General features: G+C 38.7%; 1 protein-coding gene across 3 annotated transcripts in view; it reads right to left on the reverse strand.

The window, feature by feature from the left end:
• LOC124599998 (ATP-dependent 6-phosphofructokinase) overlaps positions 1 to 24,799 on the reverse strand; it is a 78,506-nt gene that overhangs the window by 2,337 nt on the left and 51,370 nt on the right. Inside the window, exons 10-18 of one of the 3 annotated variants that reach the window (XR_006978571.1) lie at positions 19,442 to 19,462; positions 11,129 to 11,275; positions 8,496 to 8,654; positions 8,268 to 8,420; positions 3,893 to 3,992; positions 3,499 to 3,625; positions 3,317 to 3,414; positions 478 to 700; positions 138 to 388 (exon numbers count right to left, since the gene is read on the reverse strand). Coding sequence is in view for 1 of the 3 variants with exons in the window: in XM_047136125.1 (XP_046992081.1) it covers positions 244 to 388; positions 478 to 700; positions 3,317 to 3,414; positions 3,499 to 3,625; positions 3,893 to 3,992; positions 8,268 to 8,420; positions 8,496 to 8,654; positions 11,129 to 11,275; positions 19,442 to 19,462 (1,173 nt within the window). In the remaining 2 variants the exon portion in view is untranslated. The remainder of the gene's footprint in view (positions 1 to 137; positions 389 to 477; positions 701 to 3,316; positions 3,415 to 3,498; positions 3,626 to 3,892; positions 3,993 to 8,267; positions 8,421 to 8,495; positions 8,655 to 11,128; positions 11,276 to 19,441; positions 19,463 to 24,799) is intronic. The other 2 variants (XM_047136125.1, XR_006978572.1) reach the window with 2 other exon arrangements.

Genomic DNA, 24,799 nt, shown 5'->3' on the forward strand with positions numbered 1-24,799 from the left:
TGCACACTTTGTCAAAGCCTAGTTTCTAACATTCCTTACAACACACAACGGCAGTATAACAGAAGCAAAGAGGGCAAACATTGTAAAAAACAAAAAAAAAAAAAAAACAAAAAAAAAAAAAAAACATATTAACTTACATAAAAGAGACCTTTGTTCTCGTTGAACATAATCAAAGGGAGAAAAACGGTAAAGGTATATAGACTACTTGTTTGGTGATAAGAGCTTCAAGAATTACCGTCTGTCTTATTTTGCTACTGTTTTGTCATCTTCTTCTGCTTGTTCTATGGTCATGTACAAGCCTTCTTCTTCATATGCACTCTCATGTTTTGACAAAATTCTTAACAGAGGACGTAATTTTAGCCACCACTGATTCTTTGGTATACGGTAACTACAAAAGAAGAAAAAAAAAAGTACAGTTATATAGGAATACAGAGCTACTTGATAATTTTACTGGCATACATGAGTAAATCTACTTACTCAAAATTTGTGCCTTTCTTTAGTTCTTCCAGTGGACTGAATGTATACTGTCTTCTCAATACTCCAAGCAGTGTAGCAGAATCTGGTGTTGCAGTATATACAGTGCCATCACCTTTGGAAGATTCTTTTAGTTTCTGGAACATCCATTCAACTGTTTTTGCTCCCATCTTTGTCCCCATATTACGGTCGAACGGTGTTGGATATCCTCCTTGTTGCATGTGACCTATAATTTCAATAGGTAATGTATTAAACAAGTCCATTAATGTTGGAAGAAATGTGTCTGAATGAATTAAATCATCACCACAAAGAATATCCATATCCAATAGTAAAATTCTATTATTCAATACTTAAAATACGAGATCCAGTGTGTTTACGTAACGGTAAGACTGAATGGTCTTTGTTTACAGCATTTCACACAATACAGCTGAAGTTTCCAAAATAGATTTCCATAAAGAGTAATGATAAACTAACCAATATGTTTAGCCATTGTCTCTTATAAACTTGGATCCACAAGTGAACAATAGAATCGAGAAATATTTTAGCTTACCATTTTTGTAACATTCCTCCACAATTTATTCGTATTCGTCTTAGCCAAAAAATTGTATGCATACTGTCAAGAAGTGGATTTCCCAAACTAATTTCTAATCCTAAAGAGCTATAATGTTTTAATTTTTAACATTTTTATGCAGCGACAGCAACTGATAGTGTTTATGTAAGAATATACAGCCTACAGTTGCAGGTTAACTTTATCATTTACCTAGGTTTCAACGTTAGTCCTAACGTCTTCTTCAGAACGTAGACGACAAGGCTCATACAACTGGCTTAAAGTGAATTTGCTACAGCTTGTTTAATAGAAATGACAAAACCTTATGGTTATGCATCACGTTTTATATAGTTGACTTAGGACATGGCTTGTTTTAGGCAAACATTTAAATAATATTTTATGTTCTGAAGAAGACGTTATTACTAATGTTGAAACCTAGGTAAACGATAAAGTTATCCTACAACTGTAGGCTGTATATTCTTATATAATGTTTTAACATACCCACACTTGATAATATGCAGTTTTGTGTTTCTCAGGAGCCTGGTGCACATGGGAGCAATACTGAAACAATGTTTTATTAAAACAGGAGTAGTGAAAGATCAGGCTTTACCAGCCTGTCAACAGTGAAGTTATAAGAGAAAAGGCTCAATTGTAGAATGGATAAGGATGAATAAAGAAACTGAGAAACTGGCTGCATCTTTTTAAAGGACCCCCCCCCCCCTTTCCCCCCGGTATTTCTCATGAGTGATTAAGGAAATAACAGAAAAACCTAAATATGGATGGGACAACAGATTTGAACCTCATTCTCCCAAATGGAAGTTCGATGCCTTCACTGCTGCACAACCAATTTAAAAATACTTCCTCCATGGAAAGCTACTTTGACTCAGCTGAAACTTTGACTTATTTTAGTATTTTAAGCACTGTGGTAGAAGATGTGGCAGCATATATTCTGGGCTATTTCCAATGGCCTTCCCATTGATGGTGAGATCTCATAGTAAGAGACCAAACATTTACATCTGAATGTTTAATGTGGCTGTTTACTGTTGAACAAAACCTTTTACAAACAGCAATGTAACGCTTCATGTTGCCTTACACACATCAATGACTTGTTTAATCCCCCCTCCTCCCCCCCCCCCAACACACACACTTGTTATTAACCCTTTGCTGTGGATGAGTTAACTTGTCATGCTCTCAAGGTATTGAGGACTTAAATGTGGCCCCTGTGTTATCCTTTAAGCACTACTGACGTGTTTGCACATTTCTTCTGTTGACTTCTCACTGCTGTGGATGAGTTACTTCCATATCTTGGTGAATAAAAAAGTTTCAAGTATTTATCATACAACAGACTAGCCTCTTTGCATGCTATCATTTGTAAAAACTTCATATAGATATCCTGAACCATTTATGAAACATTATGATTGTTATGACTACAATTCCCAATGCGCTGGACGGAAATGGGCATGTTGCATGCGGCCATCCACTGGATATAAAAACAAATAACTAAAGAATGAAATGAAACATTGTTCTGCTGTCAATTTTAAATAAAATTTCTGGGTATAAAAACAAATAACTTAATAATGAAATGAGATATCGTTCTTCTCTCAATTTTAAATAAAATTTGATATCTTTTCTACGTTTCATACACACAACAATGTATGAGCTACATTCAACCATATGTAAAGATTATACAATGCATTTTTACCTCTGTAAAATCTTCAAAATTTCGTGCAATGTTTTACTTAAATTTGATTCAGCACATTCACTATGACGAACAACGGAAAGAAATTTGGTCCTTTATTGAGCAAAGACCAGAATGTCAGATGTGCAGAAATAATTTTTTTTTCATTGTATCACATGGTAAGTATTTTATAGCAGATGGAACGCCACTTCTCAGTACAAGTAGCAGCATTTGGCGAGCAGTGCAGTGGCAATAAAGCCGTGCTCAGCACAGAATACAGAGAGCACCCCTGTAGCATCAAAAGGATTTTGATGTTAACAGTACTTTTTCCAGAATTTTCACAAACATAAGTGTTGAAGAAGAGCAATGATGGAGTAACGATTTATTTCACACAGCAAAGTGTATTCCCATATAGTCCTAACATTTACAACTCAGGCAGAGATGAGGTGAGCAGAGCAACATACTTTCTCTACTGTCCACAGACGTTAGTTATGTAGATCAATTCGTTTTAAGACTGACAATAATTTAATATCTCTACCACATCCGAAAGGCTATCTGTTATAATGCGTTTTAATAAACAAACAGAAAAATAATATTAAAAGATACTTAAATCTTACCTAATACATTCATTCGAGCACTAAAAAGCCCCTTTCCTTCTTCAGAGTACAAACGATAAATGAAATCTGTTGTGTAGTTTTCATTGCATTTTTCATTTCTGAAAAAGAACCACAATGGAAGTCATCAGTCGCGTCATTAAAGATTACACAAAGGCAAAATAATGACAAAATATTTACTGTACCTAAGAATAAGGCCTCTCTGGACACCTTCAGCCATTTTGGATGCCATGTGGTACACATCTTGCTGTAGATCTTTTATCGAAAATTTCTCTTCGAATATGTATGCCGCATCAGCGCCTCCAGCAAGAGCTTGAATACATAGTAGAAAATAATCTGTGCATTATACTGTTATTTGTGGTTGAAAATAAGAAATATTTCCAAGCATATCCTCTTAAACTGAACAGAGGTTTTGAGCGCTACTGATCTGGAACTATACTGTCAGTGCTCATTGCACCTATCAGTTTACAGTTTTTAAAATATTAAAAATACTAGCATGGTCTGTTATGTGTCTCACATTGTCATGACAGCAGTCTCAAAATATTATTTTGCTAGGAAACTTTTTTTATGGGGCTTTACCTGCTAGTGTAGCGAGGTATCCACAGTAGCCTCCCATAGTTTCTATGACAAACACTCTTCTCTTTGTGCCCTGGGCAGACTGCCGGATTCTGTCACAAATCTAATAAAAAATAAAGATTCCTTTTACATATTAATAGAAAGAACAGTTTATAATATATACTCATGAATAACACTAATGGGATTGAAGACTGTAAATATTTCCAAAGAAGCAAGAAGTGAGTTAAAGACAAATTGAATGTCAAGCATAACGTCATTCAAATGGTTCAAATGGCTCTGAGCACTATGGGACTTAACATCTATGGTCATCAGTCCCCTACTTAAACCTAACTAACCTAAGGACATCACACAACACCCAGTCATCACGAGGCAGAGAAAATCCCTGACCCCGCCGGGAATCGAACCCGGGAACCAGAGCGCAGGAAGCGAGAACGCTACCGCACGACCACAAGCTGTGGACTTAACATCATTATTCTGCAAACCACACTGGTTACCTTGCTACCATGGCAACAGTGTCACATTTGCCGCTGAGAAGCAGGGAGGGGAGGCAGCAATAGCGTGCACTCCAGCAGTCTTACAAATGGAGTGCTGTCACACACTACAAGTCTTTACGAGCCACTGAAGAAAGTGCCTGCTTAGAAAAGAAACAGAAACAGAATGTACACTATCTCTCACATTAGCTGCTCATGATGCTTTGCTGACAGTACACCTAGAACTACCATACTGGTGACGTCTATATTTTCCACAGATGTGTCTACTGATTCATCATCTGACATTTTGTTTGCCAGTGATAATACTGATACTTTGTTCGAATCAATGCTGACTGATTTTATTATACTTTCAATCAAAGTACCTCATATCCAATAATCATCACACACTTTTTATGTGATACATGGTCTTTCAATCTTCTGATGTCATAGCATTACAAGCTAATATTACAGCTGCAAAAGGAAACTGACCACTTGGCCAATTAGCATTTTTGGCTAGTAATGCTGAGGTCCTGGGATTGATTCCTGTTGACTCCTGTAACTTTTTCTCTTGTGGAAACCTGCGGACATTGGTCCACTCAAGCCTTGTGAGGTCATCTAAGAAGCAGTACAATGAATACACAAGTTGCCAGAGTAGCGCTACATTGAAAGGCTTGCACAAGGTTAGGTGACTCATGACATTAATTTATTAGCAGTAAAAGCATCAGCTGTTATTTTTTTTCCAGTTAGAGAGTGAGATGCTTGACAATGACTACAGATCTTATTCTTTGCCAGATTACGGGCCAGTACTATGGGATTTAGATCTTGATAACATGGTGTCAGCAGGAAGGGAACCATTTTCTTGCAAAATTCTGTCACTGGCATAAAGAGAAGAAGGGTGATTTAATTAATGCCAAAAGTTCAGCTTCTTTTTCTCTACATATTCTAAAGTTTCTTCTGTCCAGTTCTACATGGTAGTGCACAGTTTTCATGTTATCTTCATAGAGGAGAAATGAAACTCAGCATTCATAACAACAAAACATTTTCTGGCTTTGTTTGACAATACTCTTCGTATACTACGACTATGCAACATATTTACAGTGTAACATGTATGAATCAGTTTGTTTAAATAAATCACTGTCCACTTTAATTCTGATGCTTCATTTTTTCACAAAAAAATTTGATGTAGAGTTCTCTTTTTGCAAGTATATTCTCTCTTCTGCATATAATGACTCATTGATTCTGGCACCTTTTCAAATCAAATCCCATACACGGAATAGTTTTCCTTGGAGTTATTTGCTAGCCTGGAACTTCAGTTCTGTGTGACAAAACTTGTGGTGTTTTTGTGAGGATGGTATTTTCTTGTGTCGTCCATACTATTGGAGAAATTGCTGTCTAATAACACAGTTATCTACATCATCATTGAAATATTTATTGTGTGCTTTTTACTTATTCTGCCCTCAAACAGATATCTGAATCTTACTCAACTCAACCACCCCACCTTCTGTAATCTGTGCACCACTCAGTTACTAAACTTTTGCTTGTCAACATCTGTCTGGACATTCCCTTGTCTTCTCTGTTGGCAGTCCTACAACATCCTCATTCTCAGAATAAAATTTTCACTATGCAGCAGAGTGTGCACTGATATCAAACTGTGTGTTAGACTGGGACTTGAAATCGTGACCTTTCCCTTTCGCGGGCAAGTGCTCTATCGACTGAGCTACCCAAGGTAGAAGATGAAGCTCTGGTGGAAATAAAACTGTGAGGATGGGTTGTGAATTGCACTTAGATAGGTCAGTTGGTAGACCATTTGCCTGCAAAAAGCAAAGGTCCAGAGTTTGAGTCTTGGTCCATCACACAGTTTTACTCTGCCACAAAGCTTCTCTCTCATTCTCATTGCCAGTAAAACAAATGATGTTAACAGTAAGCTGCAGTGGATTTCCGTGAAAGCATTTTCTGCAGTCACTTATCGCACTCGGACTGTTGTTGTTGTTGTTATTGTGGTCTTCAGTCCAGACTGGTTTGATGCAGCTCTCCATGCTACTCTATCCTGTGCAAGTTGCTTCATCTCCGATTAACTACTGCAGCCTACATCCTCCTGAATCTGTTTAGTGTATTCATGCCTTGGTTTCCCTCTACAATTTTTACCCTCTGCACTTCCCTCCAATACTAAATTGATGATCCCTTGATGCCTCAGAACATGTCCTATCAGTTGATCCCTTCTTCTAGTCAAGTTGTGTCAGTAATTCCTCTTCTCCCCAATTCTATTCAGCATCTCCTCAATAGTTACGTGATCTACCCGTCTAATTTTCAGCATTCTTCTGTAGCACCACATTTCAAAATCTTCTATTCTCTTCTTGTCTAAACTATTTATCATCCATGTTTCACTTCCATACATGGTCACGCTCCATACAAATACTTTCAGAAAAGACTTCCTGACACTTAAATCTATACTTGATGTTAAGAAATTTCTCTTCTTCAGAAACGCTTCCCTTTCCACTGCCATTTTATATCCTCTCTACTTCGACTATCATCAATTATTTTGCTCCCCAAATAGCAGAACTCGTCTACTACTTTAAGTGTGTCATTTCCTGATCTAATTCTGTCAGCATCACCTGATTTAATTTGACTACATTCCATTATCCCCATTTTTCTTTTGTTGATACTCATCTTATACCCTCCTTCCAAGATACTGTCCATTCCGTTCAGCTGCTCTTGCAGGTCCTTTGCTGTCTCTGACAGAATTACAATGTCATCGGCAAACCTCAAAGTTTTTATTTCTTCTCCATGGATTTTAATACCTACTCCGAATTTGTCTTTTGTTTCCTTTACTGCTTGCTCAATATACAGGTTGAATAGCATCAGTGAGAGGCTACAACCCTGTCTCACTCCCTTCCCAACCACTGCTTCCCTTTCATGCCCCTCGACTCTTATAACTGCCATCTGGTTTCTCTACAAAATGTAAATAGCCTTTCGCTCCCTGTATTTTACCCCTGCCACCTTTAGAATTTGAAAGAGAGTATTCCAGTAAACATTGTCAAAAGCTTTCTTTAAGTCTACAAATGCTAGAAACATATGTTTGCCTTTCCTTAATCTTTCTTCTAAGATAAGTTGTAAAGTCAGTACTGCCTCACGTGTTCCAATATTTCTACGGAATCCAAACTGATCTGCCCCGAGGTCGGCTTCTACCAGTTTTTCCATTCGTCTGTAAAGAATTTGCGTTAATATTTTGCAGCTGTGACTTATTAAACTGATAGTTCGGTAATTTTTACATCTGTCAACACCTGCTTTCTTTGGGATTGGAATTATTGTATTCTTCTTGAAGTCTGAGGGTATTTCGCCTGTCTCATACATCTTGCTTACCAGATGGTTGAGTTTTGTCAGGACTGGCTCTCCCAAGGCTATAAGTAGTTCTAATAGAATGTTGTCTACTCCTGGGGCCTTGTTTCGACTTAGGTCTTTCAGTGCTCTGTCAAACTGTTCACGCAGTACCATATCTCCCATTTCATCTTCATTACGTCCTCTTCCATTTCCGTAGTATTGCCCTCAAGTACATCGCCCTTGTATAGATCCTCTATATACTCCTTCCACCTTTCTGCCTTCCTTTCTTTGCTTAGAACTGGTTTTCCATTTGTGCATACACTATGAGGTGACAATGCACGCGACACTGAACTGGAAAGCGAGTGTACCTAGTCATGTTACCATGTCAGTTCCCATTACGGCCGGGTAACCAATTGGTCTTGCCAAGTAATATAGTGATGATAACTGCTTCATGCTACAGATAATTATGGAAGGCTGTTGAACATGCAAATGACACACAAATAATGATAAAAATTATCTGTGTTGGTGTGATAAATCAACCTGATGCAATAACAAAAATAGGCACCAAATAACACAATAACGGTAAATACCTCTGTAATTTCATTAAGTGCTGTATCACAACCCAAGGAAAATTCTGTGCCTGGAACATTATTACTTATTGTTGAAGGAATAACAGCAATTGGTATGCAGAACTCTGGTTGTGTTGGCCTGCTCTCTACAAGTTGCAGCGCACCTTGGTAAGCCTACGGGAGAAAAGAATAAGAAGAAAATAGATTGTGACTATTCGCAATTTCAAGTTTTAATCTATCAATTATTACCTCAAAACCGCCAATAATGAGAAGGCCTTGGATGTTGAATTCCTTGAAGCGAGCTGCAATTTGCTTTATTCTATTTCCAGGCAGAGTACGTTTTGTCCCCAGCATGGCACCACCCAAAGAAACCCAACCAGTCACATCTGACCATGCCATTTTACTAATCTGTAACATCAGTTGAGTAGTAGATATGTGATATAACAATAAAATATCAAAACATTGATACCAATAATGATACAGATTACTTAAACATACTGCTAAAAATAGAAAATAGATCTTAAAGCACATCATTGCTTTAAAACAGCAACATAGCTTGGTTACCAGAAGAAAATCATGACAAATGTCATATGATAATGAATAATAGTTACAGTAAAACTGATGCAAAAGAAGCATAAAACGCAGGAAAGCATAAAATGTAGGGAAGCATAGGAAACACAATAAGCCGTATATTTTGTGCCTACTGTTCTCTGTTTAAGAAGATAGCCAATTTTTGTGTTTTCATGAATATTGTCTTACGAGTTTTATTTAGCATAATTCTATAATTATTATCAATAATAAGGCTCACATTAGAAAACAAATAACTTTTCCATGTGATTTCACGAAAGCCTTTCCTTTCCGTTTTCTATTTACACCATTGGACATGAGTGGAGCAAAGAAGGAAACACTCAGCCTTCATGATAATCACAAATGCAGTGGCTGAGTGCTAACACACACAAATGCGTACATTAGTTTCCCTCTTCGTTCCGATCATGTCCAATGGGGTAAATAAAACACAGAAGCAAAAGTCTTTCACGAAACAACATTACAAAGATATTTATGTTCTAGTCTGAGACTTATTATTAAAACACTAAAGTTGGCAGTCTTCATAAACAGAGAACAACAGGCACGAAATCTAAAGCTTGTTGCTAACATGGAAGTCACTTGGTTCAGGGACATCCAGGATGATAAAGATGGTGGAAATTGTAGTCACGTTATGGAGCATCTTGAGGAGGAATGTTTACATCTGACATCAGGTCATACCAACCGAAGACTGTGCACCTAGTCCGGATTAGTGTATTTCGTGTGGAACTAACAATGATTCGTAAAAGACCATTACAGAGACAGCCATCTTCACAAATGGTGTTTATTTGTATAAACTACTGAGAAATTATATTAAAGCTTTTCTTACAACACAATTAGCAGGAGGGAGGTTGCCACTGGAGTCATTACTGTCAGATTGTGATTATCAATAAGCATACTTTCCCACCCTTCTGAACCTGCAAACCTACAATACAGGTGGCCATGGTCCAACACATTGACAATGAATTGCTTACTACACTAATACTATGTTCTATTATAAATAACTTTGCACGTAGTCTGCATTTCCTGATTTATTCCAAGTATGACTGTGCAGGAATGCAATGCACTTTTTGCAGAAATCAGTATGAAAATCATTGTTAAAGATTGTGGTAACACCAAAGAAAACTTAAAATACAGGAAATTTTGCATCATGGAATCATTAATGATGGGAAAGCATTGTATTGAGAGATTAGTACTTCTGTCGAGATTGACAAAAATGGGAAATCATAAAAACAGCATTTTACTGTGTTAGAATTAGTGTGATATAAAACTTTTCTTCCAGCACAGTAAAAATAGCAACACCAAACAAAGTCTTCTATGGTGAGAACCTTTATTGATGCTACCGATCTAATTAAACAAAAAAATTTACAAGACATAGACTTTTAAAAAGATTGTAACTATGTGAATATGTCACTCAAAATATGCTACATGGTACCTTTATAACTGCAACAGTTATCTTGTAGATCCATACAAAACTTTGTTTAAGACACATTCAGTATTCCTGAAGCCTCAGTAAACCACAGATGATTGGAAACAGGGTCTTGTACTCTTTCCGTTTTTACCTGCAGGTTTTAACAGCAAAACTATCTTAATTAATGTGAGAATATTTCTATGCAGTGGGTTTTGGTGATGTGTTTTTCTTTCAGTCTGCATATTTTGTTAAGCAGTTAAGTTGTCAGCAAGCCCATCTGTGTGTTTGAATTTAATTCAGAAAACACATGACAGATTTTTAAGTTGAGAAATCATGGCAATGGTAAGTGAACTAGAATATACTTTGTAGGCAGTATGTAGATTATCAATACTGGAAATGAGAGAGGTTTTACTGCAAAAACACTACCTAACTAGCTAAAAATACAAATGTTAGTTTAATTTTGTAATTAAGTTTCCCATTATGTTGCAAATCTTTGGGATAGAGAGCAAAGATCAAGCTACTGCCTCATCATGTCAATTTAAGTTTCCTGTGTCACATGAACAGAATCCTGAAATGGTTTTTTACACACAGCCATACTTTTAATTTTTGACGTCCTCTGTAGATTTACCTTGTCTCATTGGATACAGTAAACAAAAAATTAAAAATTGGATAAAAAAAGATTCTGATTTACCTACAGTTTCTATTTAACAATTCGCTGCTGATTTAGTGTTAAGTGCTAAAATACTTAAGCTCACAACAAAACTGAAGACCCAGATGAGAAATCTAAGTCTTAATGAGTTAAACTATAGTGAATCAGTTTAACTTCTAAAAAAAAATACAATGAAACACAGTATAAGTAACTTTGAACGGTTTTAAATGTGGTACTTACATTACCAGCCACTAGACCTTCAATACCATCATGAATTCCAAGAACTGTCACACCGCGGTAAAGGCAATTTCTGACAAATGATCTCACAGCAGCATTCATTCCACAAGCTGGTGCTCCAATGTGCATAACTGCCAAAGTGAAGGATTCCTGCAACAAAGTCCATAATTAATGAATAATTTGTTGAAAAGTCTGTTTTTGCCTCTTGGCTTGAAACTTAAAACACATATTAATCTTACAACGAAGGAAGCCTTTCTGCAAATGATGTCAAAATGATTATCCCACTTTCAACAGTGCCTACATCAGATATCAAGATACCCGTATGAAAAGTAAACATTATGTTTGAAAAAAGTGGCATGGCTCCCATATCAGCCAAACCAATAAACAATGAACTGTGAATGTTCATCATTTTACACAGGATCTTTCACACAAACCCATGTAACAGATACTTTCACTTGTCAAAAAATGGGAACTCGGGGTAGGAATATCAACAATGTAGGAAAAGATAGATTGCTACTTACTGTACAGATAACATACTAAGTTGCAGACAGGTAAAATCAAAAGACACACATAAGCTTTTGGCCAAAGCCTTCAACGGGAAAAGAGTAACACACACCATTCATTCTCACAAGCAAGTGCATCTCACGATAATGACTGCCAACTCCGGAAACTCGGGGCAGAGTGCAACAATCATGTGATGGAAGCAGCAATCTGGAGGGGAAGGAGAATGGATGGCAGTGTGCGGGTGGGGAAAGAGGGGAGCGCTGTCTGGTGTTGTATGTGGGGACTAGAATGAAAACAAGTGCACGTCAGGCATCAGGAGGTTGTGGGGCAGGGAGATGGGGAACGTGGAGCAACAAAGGAGAGGAGCGAGAAAAGATGGATGGGTGCATTGGCAACGGGTGGCAAAAAAAAAGAGGATGGGAGACAAGAATGTTGAGGAGGGTGTAGGACAGAGGGGTTGGAAACTGTTGGGTGCAGGGTGTGGGGGGACAGTTATTAACGTAGGTTGAGGCCAGGAAAATTACGGGAGCGGAGGATGTGTCTTAAGGATAACTTCTATCTGCACAGTTCAGAAAAGATGGTCGTAGAGCGGAGGATCCAGATGGCTTGGGTAGTGAAGCAGCCATTGAAATCAAGCATGTTACATTCAGCTGCATGTTGAGCCACAGGGTGGTATACTTTGCTCTTAGACACAGTTGTATGGTGGCCGTTCGTGCTGGTTGACAGCTGGTTGGTCTGCCACAATGGACCCCTGCTCCATCTTTCTGCATCAGTTCAGTTTCCCTGGCTAAAACCCAGTCCCACATCCAATTTCTTAAAAGCTGCCTAAGCCATGGAACCCCCCCCCCCCCCCAACCAAAACAACCTAACCATAAAAATTCCTTTCTCTGGGTCCCACCCCTCCTTTCACAATGACCTTAATCTTTTTAGATTCTGCCAGTGCCTGGCCTTAACAAACCTGGTATTGCAAAAACACATCTCTGTGGCTCAGTCATCCCAGACCACCTCTCCTCCCCCTGCAAGATACGCTACTGTGCAATCCCTGCTTCATATGTCATACCTTTGAAACTGAATCCCATGCTCTCCAGTACCTGGAGGAACACTCCAGACTTCACCTTCAAAGTTATCCAACCTGCTAACACCCTACTGCCACCTTGGGGCACCATTTTCCAGCCTGTCCTATCCACAGTGTTCCTCCCTGTCAATCCCTCATAGCACCTAATCCATGCCTATCTGATCTTTTAAACTTGGCATATCCCCCAGAACCCCTACCAACACTTCACCAAATCCAGAGCCGAAACATTCCCATAACACTGTTGTTAACCTTTGCACCAAAAACCTACAACTCTGCAGTCCTACCCGAAGCCCTCACTTTTAGCCCTACACCCAAATTAAACCATGTTGGACTTGCAATGGAAACACTTCTTTGCTGCCAATCCCTCCAACCAAAGCCACTAATTCCAACAATGAACCGTACCTCTCCCAATTTGTACCACTATCCGACAGTGATCCTCCCCCTCCCACCTCACCAGCGACTGGTCACCTTCCAGGAATTCCTTACCTCCAACTTAGCCTCACCATCCTTCCCCAGGTCCCTTCCTCAGAACACCAACCTTTCAGCACAGGAAAGAACAGTCATACACAACCAAAAACCAAATCCTGACCTAATCATCCTACCTGCAGACAAAAGTCCACCACAGTTGTAACGTACTGCAGTGGCTACCTGGTCCTCCTCAACCCACTGTGCCAACATCCTAGACGTTGACCACACCTTTTCTTATGACTCCATCCGCACTTCTGCCGACGTTAAACCAACCGACTGCCAACAGTGCCTGCATTTTGATAGTTGTCAACACTTTTACACCAAAAAATCCCTAACATACAACTTGGCCACCCGGGAACAGCATTATCTGCAGCAACTCTTGCTCAGTATGCAGAGGATCTCATCAACACCTTTACAGACAGGCGCCATCCCACAGACATAGTCTGCAAACAGGTCTGTAGCTGACACAGCTAGAACACTTCCTATTCAAGTTCTGTCACAGGTTTATCTCACCCTATCAGGGGCCAGGACACCTGTGAAAGCAGCTCTGTCATTAGCAGCTCTGCTCCAATCATTGCACAGCTTTTTATATTGAGTGGCTACCAACCAGCAGTCCACCAGGATGAAACAGCCATGCCAAACTGTGGCCAAGAGCAAAGTAGACCACCCTGTGGCACAACATGCAGCTGAACTTAACATGCTTGATTTCAATGGCTGCTTCACTACCCAAGCCATCTGGATCCTTACCTACAGAACCAGTTTTTCTGAAATGTGCAGATGGGAGTCATCCTGTGATTATCCTGGCCTCAACCTAAGATAATATACTGTCCCCACACCCTCCACCCAACAGTATCCACCCCCATCTGTCCTATCACCACCTCCTCCCCATTCTCATCTCCCACCCTCTGGCAATGCACCCATCCATCTTTTCCCACTCCTCTCCTTTTTCAATCAATTTTCCCCACCTCCCTGCCCTACAACCTGCTGCGGCACACCTGTTGGCATTCCAGTCCTGCACACTCAGCCAGACAGTGCTCCCCTCTTATCCCACCCATACACTGCTATCCCTTCCCCTTCTCTGTCCCATCCCGTCCATATTGCTGCTTCCGTCCCAAGTGATTGTTGAATTCTGGCCCGAGCTGCCAGAGTTGGTGGTCATGTGTGCATGAGAAATGCTTGCTTGTGTGAATGAATGGTGTGTGTGTGGTAGCTGACATTAGATGGTAACACATGAAATAAAATTGTGGATTGACAGTGCAATGCTACTGGAAGATTTTAGAACTCAAAATCACTATCAAAGAGAATAGTGCCGAACGATGAAACAGTTTTGAGATTTCATGTCAAAAATTCAAAAATTTACTCACAACTACATATCTATTTGATTGCGTGTTCTGGTTTCAGTCAAACTGAAACTGAGTTGTTTCACCTGGCTTTGTGTAGCAGGGCAGATTCAGAGTTTTCAGTAGGTGTAGGTGATTTTTTTTTTTTCCTTGCAGAGAGTTTACGAGGAAAGGGCAGGTGAGGGGAGATAGCAGCTGCCCTCTTCTGTTCCTTGCCGGGTGCAATCTCCCCCTTCCTCACCTGTCACTCATAACTGCAACCGTGGCTGCCACAACACTGATATTGTCACAAAAGAAGCTGAGTGGCACAGTCACCTAATTACCAGTCACCTAATTACACCTTCTTCTATGTGACAATATAACTAATACTCCTGTTTACTGGATGGAATGTAACAATACCAGGAAAGTTGCTACTCACCATACAGTGGAGATGCTGAGTCGCGATTAAAAAAAGGCTTTGAGTACTATGCGACTCAACTTATGAGGTCATCAGTCGCCTAGAACTTAAAACTAATTAAACCTAACTAACCTAAGGACATCACACAGATCCATGCCTGAGGCAGGATTCGAACCTGCGACCGGAGCAGTGGCTCGGTTCCAGACTGTAGCGCCTAGAACCGCACGGACACTCCGGCCGGCAAAAGATTCACACAAGACATGTGTGCAAGTTTTGTGTGTGTGTGTGTGTGTGTGTGTGTGTGTGTGTGTGTGTGTGTGTGTGTGTGTGTGTGTGTGTGTACTACTGACAAAGGCCTTTGGCCGAAAGCTATAATTGTGTCAATCTTTTTGTTGCGCCTATCGCGACTCAGCATCTCCTCTATATGGTGAGCAGCAACTTTCCTTCTCTGGTATTGTTACACTCCTGTTTACTGCAGTGATATGATAGAATACTTTACCTGACAATGATGTAAGTGCATGTATGTCACCATTACAAAACACTAGTAAGTACATTGTTTTTTAAGCATCCTGATCATAGAGAGAAATTACACATGAAATAATTTACATCTCGAAACTTCAACTATGCCGTACTGCTCTAGTAGATCAATGATAGTTTTCCTACGTGGACTCAGGGGAGATGAAGTACCTACATTCCCATTCTAGCAAGAAAACTTAATTTCTCAGCATCACTTTTCTCTAATTAGTAGCCGATCAAAATCTGTCAAACCTTGTAAGAATAATTATCAAACATTAGTCTCCTTCTTATTGACATTGAATCAAATTACACAATTTTGATGGAAAGTGCACATACACTGTAACAGAAATAATACTAATGCTCATGCATGGTTTTTGAGTAGAAAATCTGTACTATCTCTGCCAGACATCTTACTGTATCACTATTTGAATAACAAACAAACCAGATACTGAAATAGTGACAAACGGTACAGCAGAAGTATATACACCTCAAGGACAAATTTGAAATTTATCCATAAAACCACGGAACTCAACTAGATTGTTCCAGCACTGTCATATAATAGGAATTTTTAATTTCCAAATAGTGAGCTGCAGAGCACACACTACCCTGTCAAGTATTCTCATTTGCAGTGAGGAATCAAATAGACCTGCACAGTGGCACTTCTCATCTTTTTCACTTTTTTGGCTCTAATGAACGATAAAATTATGGCAAGTTCAGCATATTGTAGAATCTATATTTCAGCTAAGTTGAATTCTACAATTATATTTCTTCTTACTGTTCTGGCAGTGATAGGAATTCTAAACAATTTCATTTTCAAAACACTGAACTCTTGGTTCTAGCACGTAATTTTAAAGAAGGCAGACAGATGAATAGTATTAAATTTCCATTCTTCATGCAGATTTTTCATCAACATTACTCCTTTGACATGAATGTTAACTGTAAACTGTTCACTGGCTTACAGGAAAAAATTTTAGTTGTTATGATGCTTTTCAAATGCATAGTTATATCTTCCACAAACACTAAGTCTGATACCTATTTTAATATTTAAGACTTTCATTAAGAGAAAAAGGAAAACATTCTGACAAACAGCAAAGAAAACATAACAAACTTATGCCCAACTAAGCAATTTGGGCTGTGGTCAGGTATGCCCCCTTGGTCCCCACACTCCACTTCCATACATTTAAGAAATATTTTTAAGTGGTGATGCTTTACACCTTGATGATTTACAAAATTTACACACTTCACCTGAACTTTCATTAGGTGACAGAATTCCACTGTTTCAGCACACAATGTCTCTAGGTGAATGAAGCAACGATTAGTCAAAACATCTTTCCTGAATTTACTTTCAAATTTGTTTTTGGAGATTAAACCCTCAAGAAGGTATGCGAGTACACAACCAAAATAATGATTTTTTGGAGGGCAAGAAGTGAATGGCCAGTGGTGTAATACCAATACAAGAAACTATTTGCACCAATAAGGTCTGGAAGTATGTTGGGATGATTAGTGGAATATGTTGTGACAAATGAGTGCAAGAAATTTCAATGCAATTTTGTTACACTGAAATTTAGCTGTCACCTAAGTAATCTGAAATTGACTGTGCAATCAATCCAAGTGCGACTAAAAGATGTTTGGGCAGTAAAGGTGTTATAGAATGGAATAGATTTGATGATGGGATTATCTCAAAATGTGTCATGAGATAATAAATAAATAAATATCCTGACAATGAAGACAAATGTATTACCATTTAGTGCCAACGAAATGACAGATCTGTGAGAGGTTTCGTGTCAAAAGTGATAAGAAGACATCAGGGTAGTTCAATACCATTAGGCAAGTAATGAGCACAACATAGTTTGCGCTGTGAACAAGAGACAATTCGTTTTCCAGAAGAAAAAGAGAACTTGAATAAAGGAACATACGGACGAGAGAGAGAGAGAATGGAAGGGGGGGGGGGGGGGTGCGCAATACACGACACATTACTATCAGCCAGTGGCAAAATTACTGAGAAACTGGCAAATCCTTGATAACAATTGAATCAGAAATGAAATGACAAAGCACACAAAATGAAGACACACACACACACACACACACACACACACACACACACACACACACACACACAGCTATGCTGCCCTGGTGCTATGGCCTGGTTTTGTCGAGTGGCCAACTTTACTCATTTTGCTGCTTGTGTGACAGACAATACTTGACAGTAACAGATTTTATAAATTTAGATGTAAATTCAATTCAATGGAGCAATGTACATTTTTTTACAACCTAACTCCCAAAAAGGCTCAAAATGCCTTTTCTGTTCATCATGTTTCTCACATTTTCACAAACTGTTCCCTGTAATTATTGCCTAGAATTATTAGTCACAATTTTACCTTCAACATATTTTTTAATTATTGCATGTTTTGGTCTTGTTTGTTGCCCAAACACTTCCCTATCATCACTTCCTCCAAACTAACATGAAGTTACATGATGAACCAATAATAATTTACACAAAACTTTCAGTTCATGCTACAGAATAATAAATAAAACAAATATGTTTTATTAATCTGAAAACAATAAATGCAGTTACTTACAGTATCACAGTAAATCCAAAACTGTAACTAAATGGCATAGCAAATCATTAAATTTTACAGATATATTGGACATGATGCAACACCAACATAATTTTTTGTAAGTCACACATTCACATCTGGAGATACTCTTTTGGCACATGTTTTTATGTGCCCAGGTCTCTGATCTCCTATGTACACTAAATATTTATTATTGAAACTACATAACGAGTATAAAATTTAAAGCTGTACATACAATATACTGCTAATACCTAAACACAAAACAGAAAAAAATCATTTATTGTAAATAATTTTATAACAATCTCAGGCTCAGACTCACATATATCTGCACGACCATGCTTCTTAATAACATAGAAAGAGTTACACAAAAAGAAACACTGAAATCACAGTTTAACAGTTACAAATATTCTTGTCACTGCAAAAATGCTAAATGCATTGCTAAAAGTTAAGCTGCTGCATATGCACTAACAAAAAATAAAACAAATCTACAGAAATTAACCAAAGCAAGCATATCAGAACAAGTTCTCATGCAAACACAATGCCAGATGTGTGGACAATAAAAAGTTTGTAATTATTTTTTAAAACGAAATTGAGTGCAACTGCGAAGTCAGGCAGGAAGAAATGGACTATTTTCTAACTCAAACACCAGCTGTGATGGCACACTTTTTCCAATTCTTAGTTTTTTTCCCTTCTTTGCATTTCTTAATTTCAAATTTCTGAGCTGATCACTGGAAGTTTCACTACCTCTGCAATACAGTAATGCATGCCACCAATCATTGTGATTAATACTCTAAACTGGTCACTGGCTGGTATCAATAAAATTTCTTTACCGGCAGAAACATAATGTACATCTAATGCTTTTACTTAAAACTTTTTTAATTTGAAAATTAACTACAAAAAGTTTGGTCTAATCAGCTCTTCTTTCATAGTCAGAAGTCACATGCCATTGATACTTCATACTCAAATCTAATCTCTTCATTCTCAAGATTTTCATTTTGGTAATGCTGCTCTAATTATGCTTCTGTATACTGCATGATTAAGGTTTACATTAAATCTTTATACTCCACTGTATGTCACTTTATATGTTATATGCTCATGAGTTCTCAAAATATTTATGAAAGGTCTGATCATAAAATTTCAAACTGTGCAGTGTACAGTCAGAAGACATCACATGTCCATTGCTATTATCGATGCAGGCTGACAATCCATTAATGAAAGGTAATAGAGGAAGCACCCTAACGCCAAAGCCAAACATGAACTGCTAGAATTCATTTTCTAAGACACATTCTGTTCGTTTATTGCTGCAGCATGAGAACCTTCCACAAAAATCACCACTGGCACTGTGTCAGCAGGAGCTTACAGAATGAGTACATTTCTATTCATCTAAAAATTAACTTGCACAAAAATACACAACAAATTCTTTTCCAGTTGTCGTCTTACCATGCCGAGAACAGAATCTTGCTAGAAAAGAAAAGTTATTCACAACTTTAGTCAAGTGTAATTAACCACTTTTGGTTGATACAGATTCAACTTTTAACAAACTCATAATATAAAATATGGGTATGTTATGGTTTAAAAGAAAACAACCAACAGTTCATGATACAAGTTTTCAACGAGGTATTTATATTAATTCACATTTAAAAGTAAATCATTCATCAATGCAAATATTGGTTTGTGTGTATGGTGCTTCACCTGGCTGGCATTGATATGATACACCCTTATAGTCCTTTCATTTGAAAGCAAGTCCATACAGCCAGTCACAGAAAAATTTACAATTTACTATGTTGCCTGAATTGCAGTGCAGATTAGTATGATTTAAATACAGAAAACAATATCAGAGGTGAAATCTACTGTGTGTGATTAGAAAAAAGCCCATCACCAAGGAGGGAAGATATGACTTTATATACCCTTGACAGTATGATCAGTACAGACAGAGCACAAGCTTAGGTTATGAAAGAATGGGGAAGGAAATTGGTGATGCCCCTTTCAAAGGAACCATCTCGGCTTTCACCTGAAGCGATTTAGGGAAATAGCAGAAAGTGTAATTCTGGATAGCCAGACAGGGATATGAACCATCATCCTCCTGAATGTACGTCCAGTGGGCAACCAATGCACCACCACACACTGTCCCGCTACCAATGTTCACAGGATTTGATTCCCAGTTATATAATAAAGCGTACAAGCTACTAAGGAGTTAAAATGTGGTGTGCAGTGAACCACAGGAACCATAGACTGGAGGGGTCGTCTTCCCAGAATAAAAAGCCATGTGTTACGAGGTCAGTGCCCAAATCAGAGGAGGATCAGAGCCACTTCATCCCCCTGGAGCAACCAACACAAGGAACACCACAGCTCGATAGTTGCCTGTAGCTTATAGACTCTCACTGCCAGCCCATCCCTCCTCCCACAATAGCATGGACATCTGACGCAACAGTGAAATGACTGGCACACTGTGTCACTCGCGTCCCTGCAGGCATCCTTGGTGGCTTGGTCTGCTTGCTCATTTCCCCACATTTCCACGAGCCCCAGTACCCAGCAGTTGAGCATGTACTACTTGGACCATTTTTTCTGCTGGGTACATGTGATGCTTGTAGGACACTAATGGAATTGGAGAAGATGAGAAATTGTTGGCTCTGTTAGAAATTGTTGGCCCTGAAGATCCCTCATCTGCTCCAGTGCCTTCAGGATCACATAGAGCACTGTGATAAATACAGTATATTCATGGGGGAAGGTGAATCTTGAAGATACAGTTGGCAAACGCTACTGAACAGCCAAAGGAGTCCCCTTGTTGGGATCCATCACTATACGCAACAGTAAAACCGAGATTCCTATCTAACATTAAAAAAAATGGGCCTCTGTAGAAGCCAAGGAGGAGGACATAGGACTTTAAAACCAGCCACACCCCATCTCTAAAATGCAATCCTTCACCCGAATCATTACTCATTGTCAATTATGAAAAAGCCCTTCTGTTGGGCCAAGCAATGGTATGGTATAGAATATAAGCAGCTGTGAATGACATGGACAGTGCTTTATAGGCCTGTTGAACCATAAACAGTTGTCATCTGATATGAAGTGGCTGCTTCCTAGCCTCAACACAAAGGCTCTGTGTGGGGCTCATTCTAGAGGCCTTGTTGGCCAGCCAAATACATTTGTGGCCCACCACGTCCAACATTTTTAAATAAGAGGGGCGAACCAACCTATACAATATGTACCACGCAACTATTGTTGTTAATACATTTTAAGATACTGATTGGTTTTTAGAGACTGTCTTTTCAAGTCCTAAAAGTGTGGCCAAGAAAACTCACTTGTCTTTAAAATTAAAAACCGTGTGTCTTATCCTCAACTCATGAAAGTCTAAAACAGAACATCAATGGTTAAAAAGAACGCACAGAGACTTCTTGATGGAAAAAATTAAAACACCTCTTCTCTAGCCAATGTTCTAGACATTGAGTAGTCAGTTGCAACTGACACATTGTCATTGCGCAAATACAGAACAACAAAAGACTGAAGTCATTGACAAACATGGAACACTGAACAGGACACTCAACAACGGACGTGATAGTATTAGTAGCTATGGGAGAGACAGTAACACACAAAACACTACCTTGAGGGACACCATTCTCCTGCTCAAAGTGATCAGAGACGATATCATCAACTTGATATCTGAAATTGCATTGTAGAGGAAGGACAGTATAAAGATGGGAAGACATTCTCAAAAACCCCATTCATGGAGCTGCCTTATGATAATTTGCCCCCAAGAATTAATGTAGGTATTTTTGATGTCAAAAAATATACCCAGTAGCTGACATTGCATAGCTGCTTTTAGGAGGCCCAGGTTATCAAAGGTGATTCATCCTGAGCTCACACAAAGAAAATGATCAAGGAGCTGCCTGGATTCTAGGCTACAAACAAGGGGCAGTTGACCGTCCACTCCAAGGTCTTTTCCACACAACTAATGAGGACAACACAATGGCAATTACTCAAGTATTTGTGATTCTTTCCAGGTTTTAAAATGGAAGTAAAATTGCGTCTCACCTTGAGTTGGAAAAGTGTATGTATGCCTAAATGAGGTGAAAAAAGGTGAGGATAATTTTTTTGCTCCACTCTGTGAGGTGCCATGATATATTGTGATGGACCCCATCATGACCAGGTGCCATGTCACAAGCTGCAGATAACACAGAATCTAGCAACCACTTGGAGAAGGGACAGTCGTTTTCTTCTTCAGTGTGGAACTGAACTCCCAATAGCCCCTCTCAGCAGCCACTCTGTAGCATTGGAATGCTGAATTCTGACTGGCAGTGGCACTAATTATTGGAAAATAAGCTATCATAATCTGGCCAGTGTCTTATGGGTTGGTCCGCAGCAGTCAACAGACACATTTCTCCTCCCCTCCAAAATCCTTCTGATGGTCTGCCTCACATCTGCACTCTTAGTGGAGCAGTTTATAACAGTCACAAGCTGTTGCCATGATCTCTTTTTGCAGTCTCTAATACGAAACCAGATCAGGAAGTGATCACTTGAGTGTAAGTCATCAACCATTCTTCACTGAGCTCTGTGTGCGAGGACCAGAGATCGTACAAAGAAATTGATACAGTGAATGACCCCATTTTCGTGCTGAAGCGTCTGCTCTGCCCCACATTCAACAAACATGCAAGTGTGGACATGAAGGCTCTAAATTGTACTCCTGGGGCAGGTGGTTGCAGAGCCTTAAAGCATACTGTGTGCATTAAGATCACCACAGAGAAGGAAGGGTTGGGGGAGATGCATAAGGAGTTCACTGAGAGCCTCTTGTAGAACACCTCACGTTGGGGCATGCGGAGTGGACATACTGTTAACTTATGATGTACATGCACTAATACAGCAACTGCTTATAGGCTGGTTGTGAGGAAGTGAGAGAATGAGGGGTATGTCTTGTTTATGCAAACAGCCACACTTTTAGCTCTCTCTCCACTAAGGTCATCATTTCATGAATAATGTATCCACATAGCTCAGAGAATTTAAAATGTCTCTCATGAGGAAATATACACATTGGTCTACCCCAGTGTACTAGATGTAGTTCCTCCACATCTGTCTTCAACACATTCAAGTTCCACTGAAGTATGAAAGCCATCTCAATAGTGAGATTTATTCTCTGTCTTTTTCCCTGTCATTCATCCAGGGCAAGGGAGATAGCAGTGGAGGGAAAGTTGCCTCAGGGATTCGCTGGTTACCTCAGACCGACCTCGACATCTAGAACAGCGATGGTATGGTCTTCATCTGAACAATCACCCTGTTGGTTTGCACCCCCATCTCGAATTTTGGGATGGTAGGGTAGCAAGGCAGTTTTAACAGAAAAATTATGCTTGGGTCTCTTCTGTGGGATATTATAAAGGTCAGCATCTTTTGAAATGATCATGTTCCAAGCTGTGAAATACTGAGGAGAACTGGGAAAAGGTTAGAAATTGTACATATCAACTAGAACAGACGGCCCCCAATATCTTGGTCACATGATGAGGTCTAGCGAACAGTTCAAGGTGAAACAGTCACAGGCGTGAACACTGGTGAGGACCCCACGTATTTATGAAGTTGGTTTGAATCTTTATCGAATGACCTTCTCTGAATCACAATGAATAAAGACAAAATTGCCATATGAACTGTTAACATACAGCATGAGGTCGACAATATATGAAGGAGTAAGGATAGGAACCCTGTTAACTGCCTTCTTATCACTGCACTTAATTTATCAGGATAACTTTATTGTATACCATTCCTTACTTTAATATTATTTTTATCCCTCACTGTGGAGTTTAGAGTGACTTAAATGGCTCTGCCTGCCATATACCACTAATGTTACCCTGCCCTAACTAAAGATTAAAGATCATTGGTAGCATAAGGTTATTCTTTCATTTCTTTTTTTCCTTTCGGTATGTGTTCTGGTAATTACACCTCTAGTTTTCTGGTCATCTTCCTACTGAGAGCAGATGATCTTATAAAAGAGTAACTACACTCTAAAAAGTCTCAGATAGCAGAGGTCATATTTGTCCCTGCTCTTTGGAATGTTACTGAAATAAATAATTTTATAATGAATACAAAAGAAGCTGTCAGTAATGTCAGTGGCTTACCTTGCACAGCTACAGTTTGATTGCAGCACAAAGAGACAAAGCAATAATTACTCAAACATTAATTGAAAGGCTATTCACAAAAGCAATACTGAGTTGGAAATGTTTAAAATATGACTTTAACCTCAACTAACTCTAGTAGACAGTGAATATTGCCAGTAATCTCAATTGCTGATATGATTCTAACTGTTTACACAAACAGTATATATTATTGATAGAATGAAGGAAGTTTTATTCTCTTTTGAATGAAATAATAATAATAATAATAATAATAATAAAAATACTGACTACCGAGAAGAGTCTACAGATCTGAAAAAGAAGGGCACTGTCAGACATCACTTCAAGACAGCGTATCATAAAGTTACGGCATAACATTAACAAATTACTTCAACAGCAGCAAATACAAAGTTGTAGACCGAGATATTTCACAACAAAGAAAACAAATTTCAAAGCAATGACAATAACATGCTTTTCTCCCTTTTTTCTTTCAACATGTACTATGGGCATACATTCATAGAAATATTACAAATAATTAAAGTAGCATCTATTTTCCATGGTCTGCTACAAACAGTTTAAATGTAGCACTGGAAACAGAATACTTTCACTAAAAGTTCAAGAGAACTTTTTTTTCCAATTGCTATGAATAACCTTGAATTCTTCATTTATGGAAATACCAAAAGAAATTGTGCTTATATAAAAGCAA

The sequence above is a fragment of the Schistocerca americana genome, chromosome 1 (assembly GCF_021461395.2).
Source record: "Schistocerca americana isolate TAMUIC-IGC-003095 chromosome 1, iqSchAmer2.1, whole genome shotgun sequence".
NCBI classification, from domain to species: domain Eukaryota; kingdom Metazoa; phylum Arthropoda; class Insecta; order Orthoptera; family Acrididae; genus Schistocerca; species Schistocerca americana.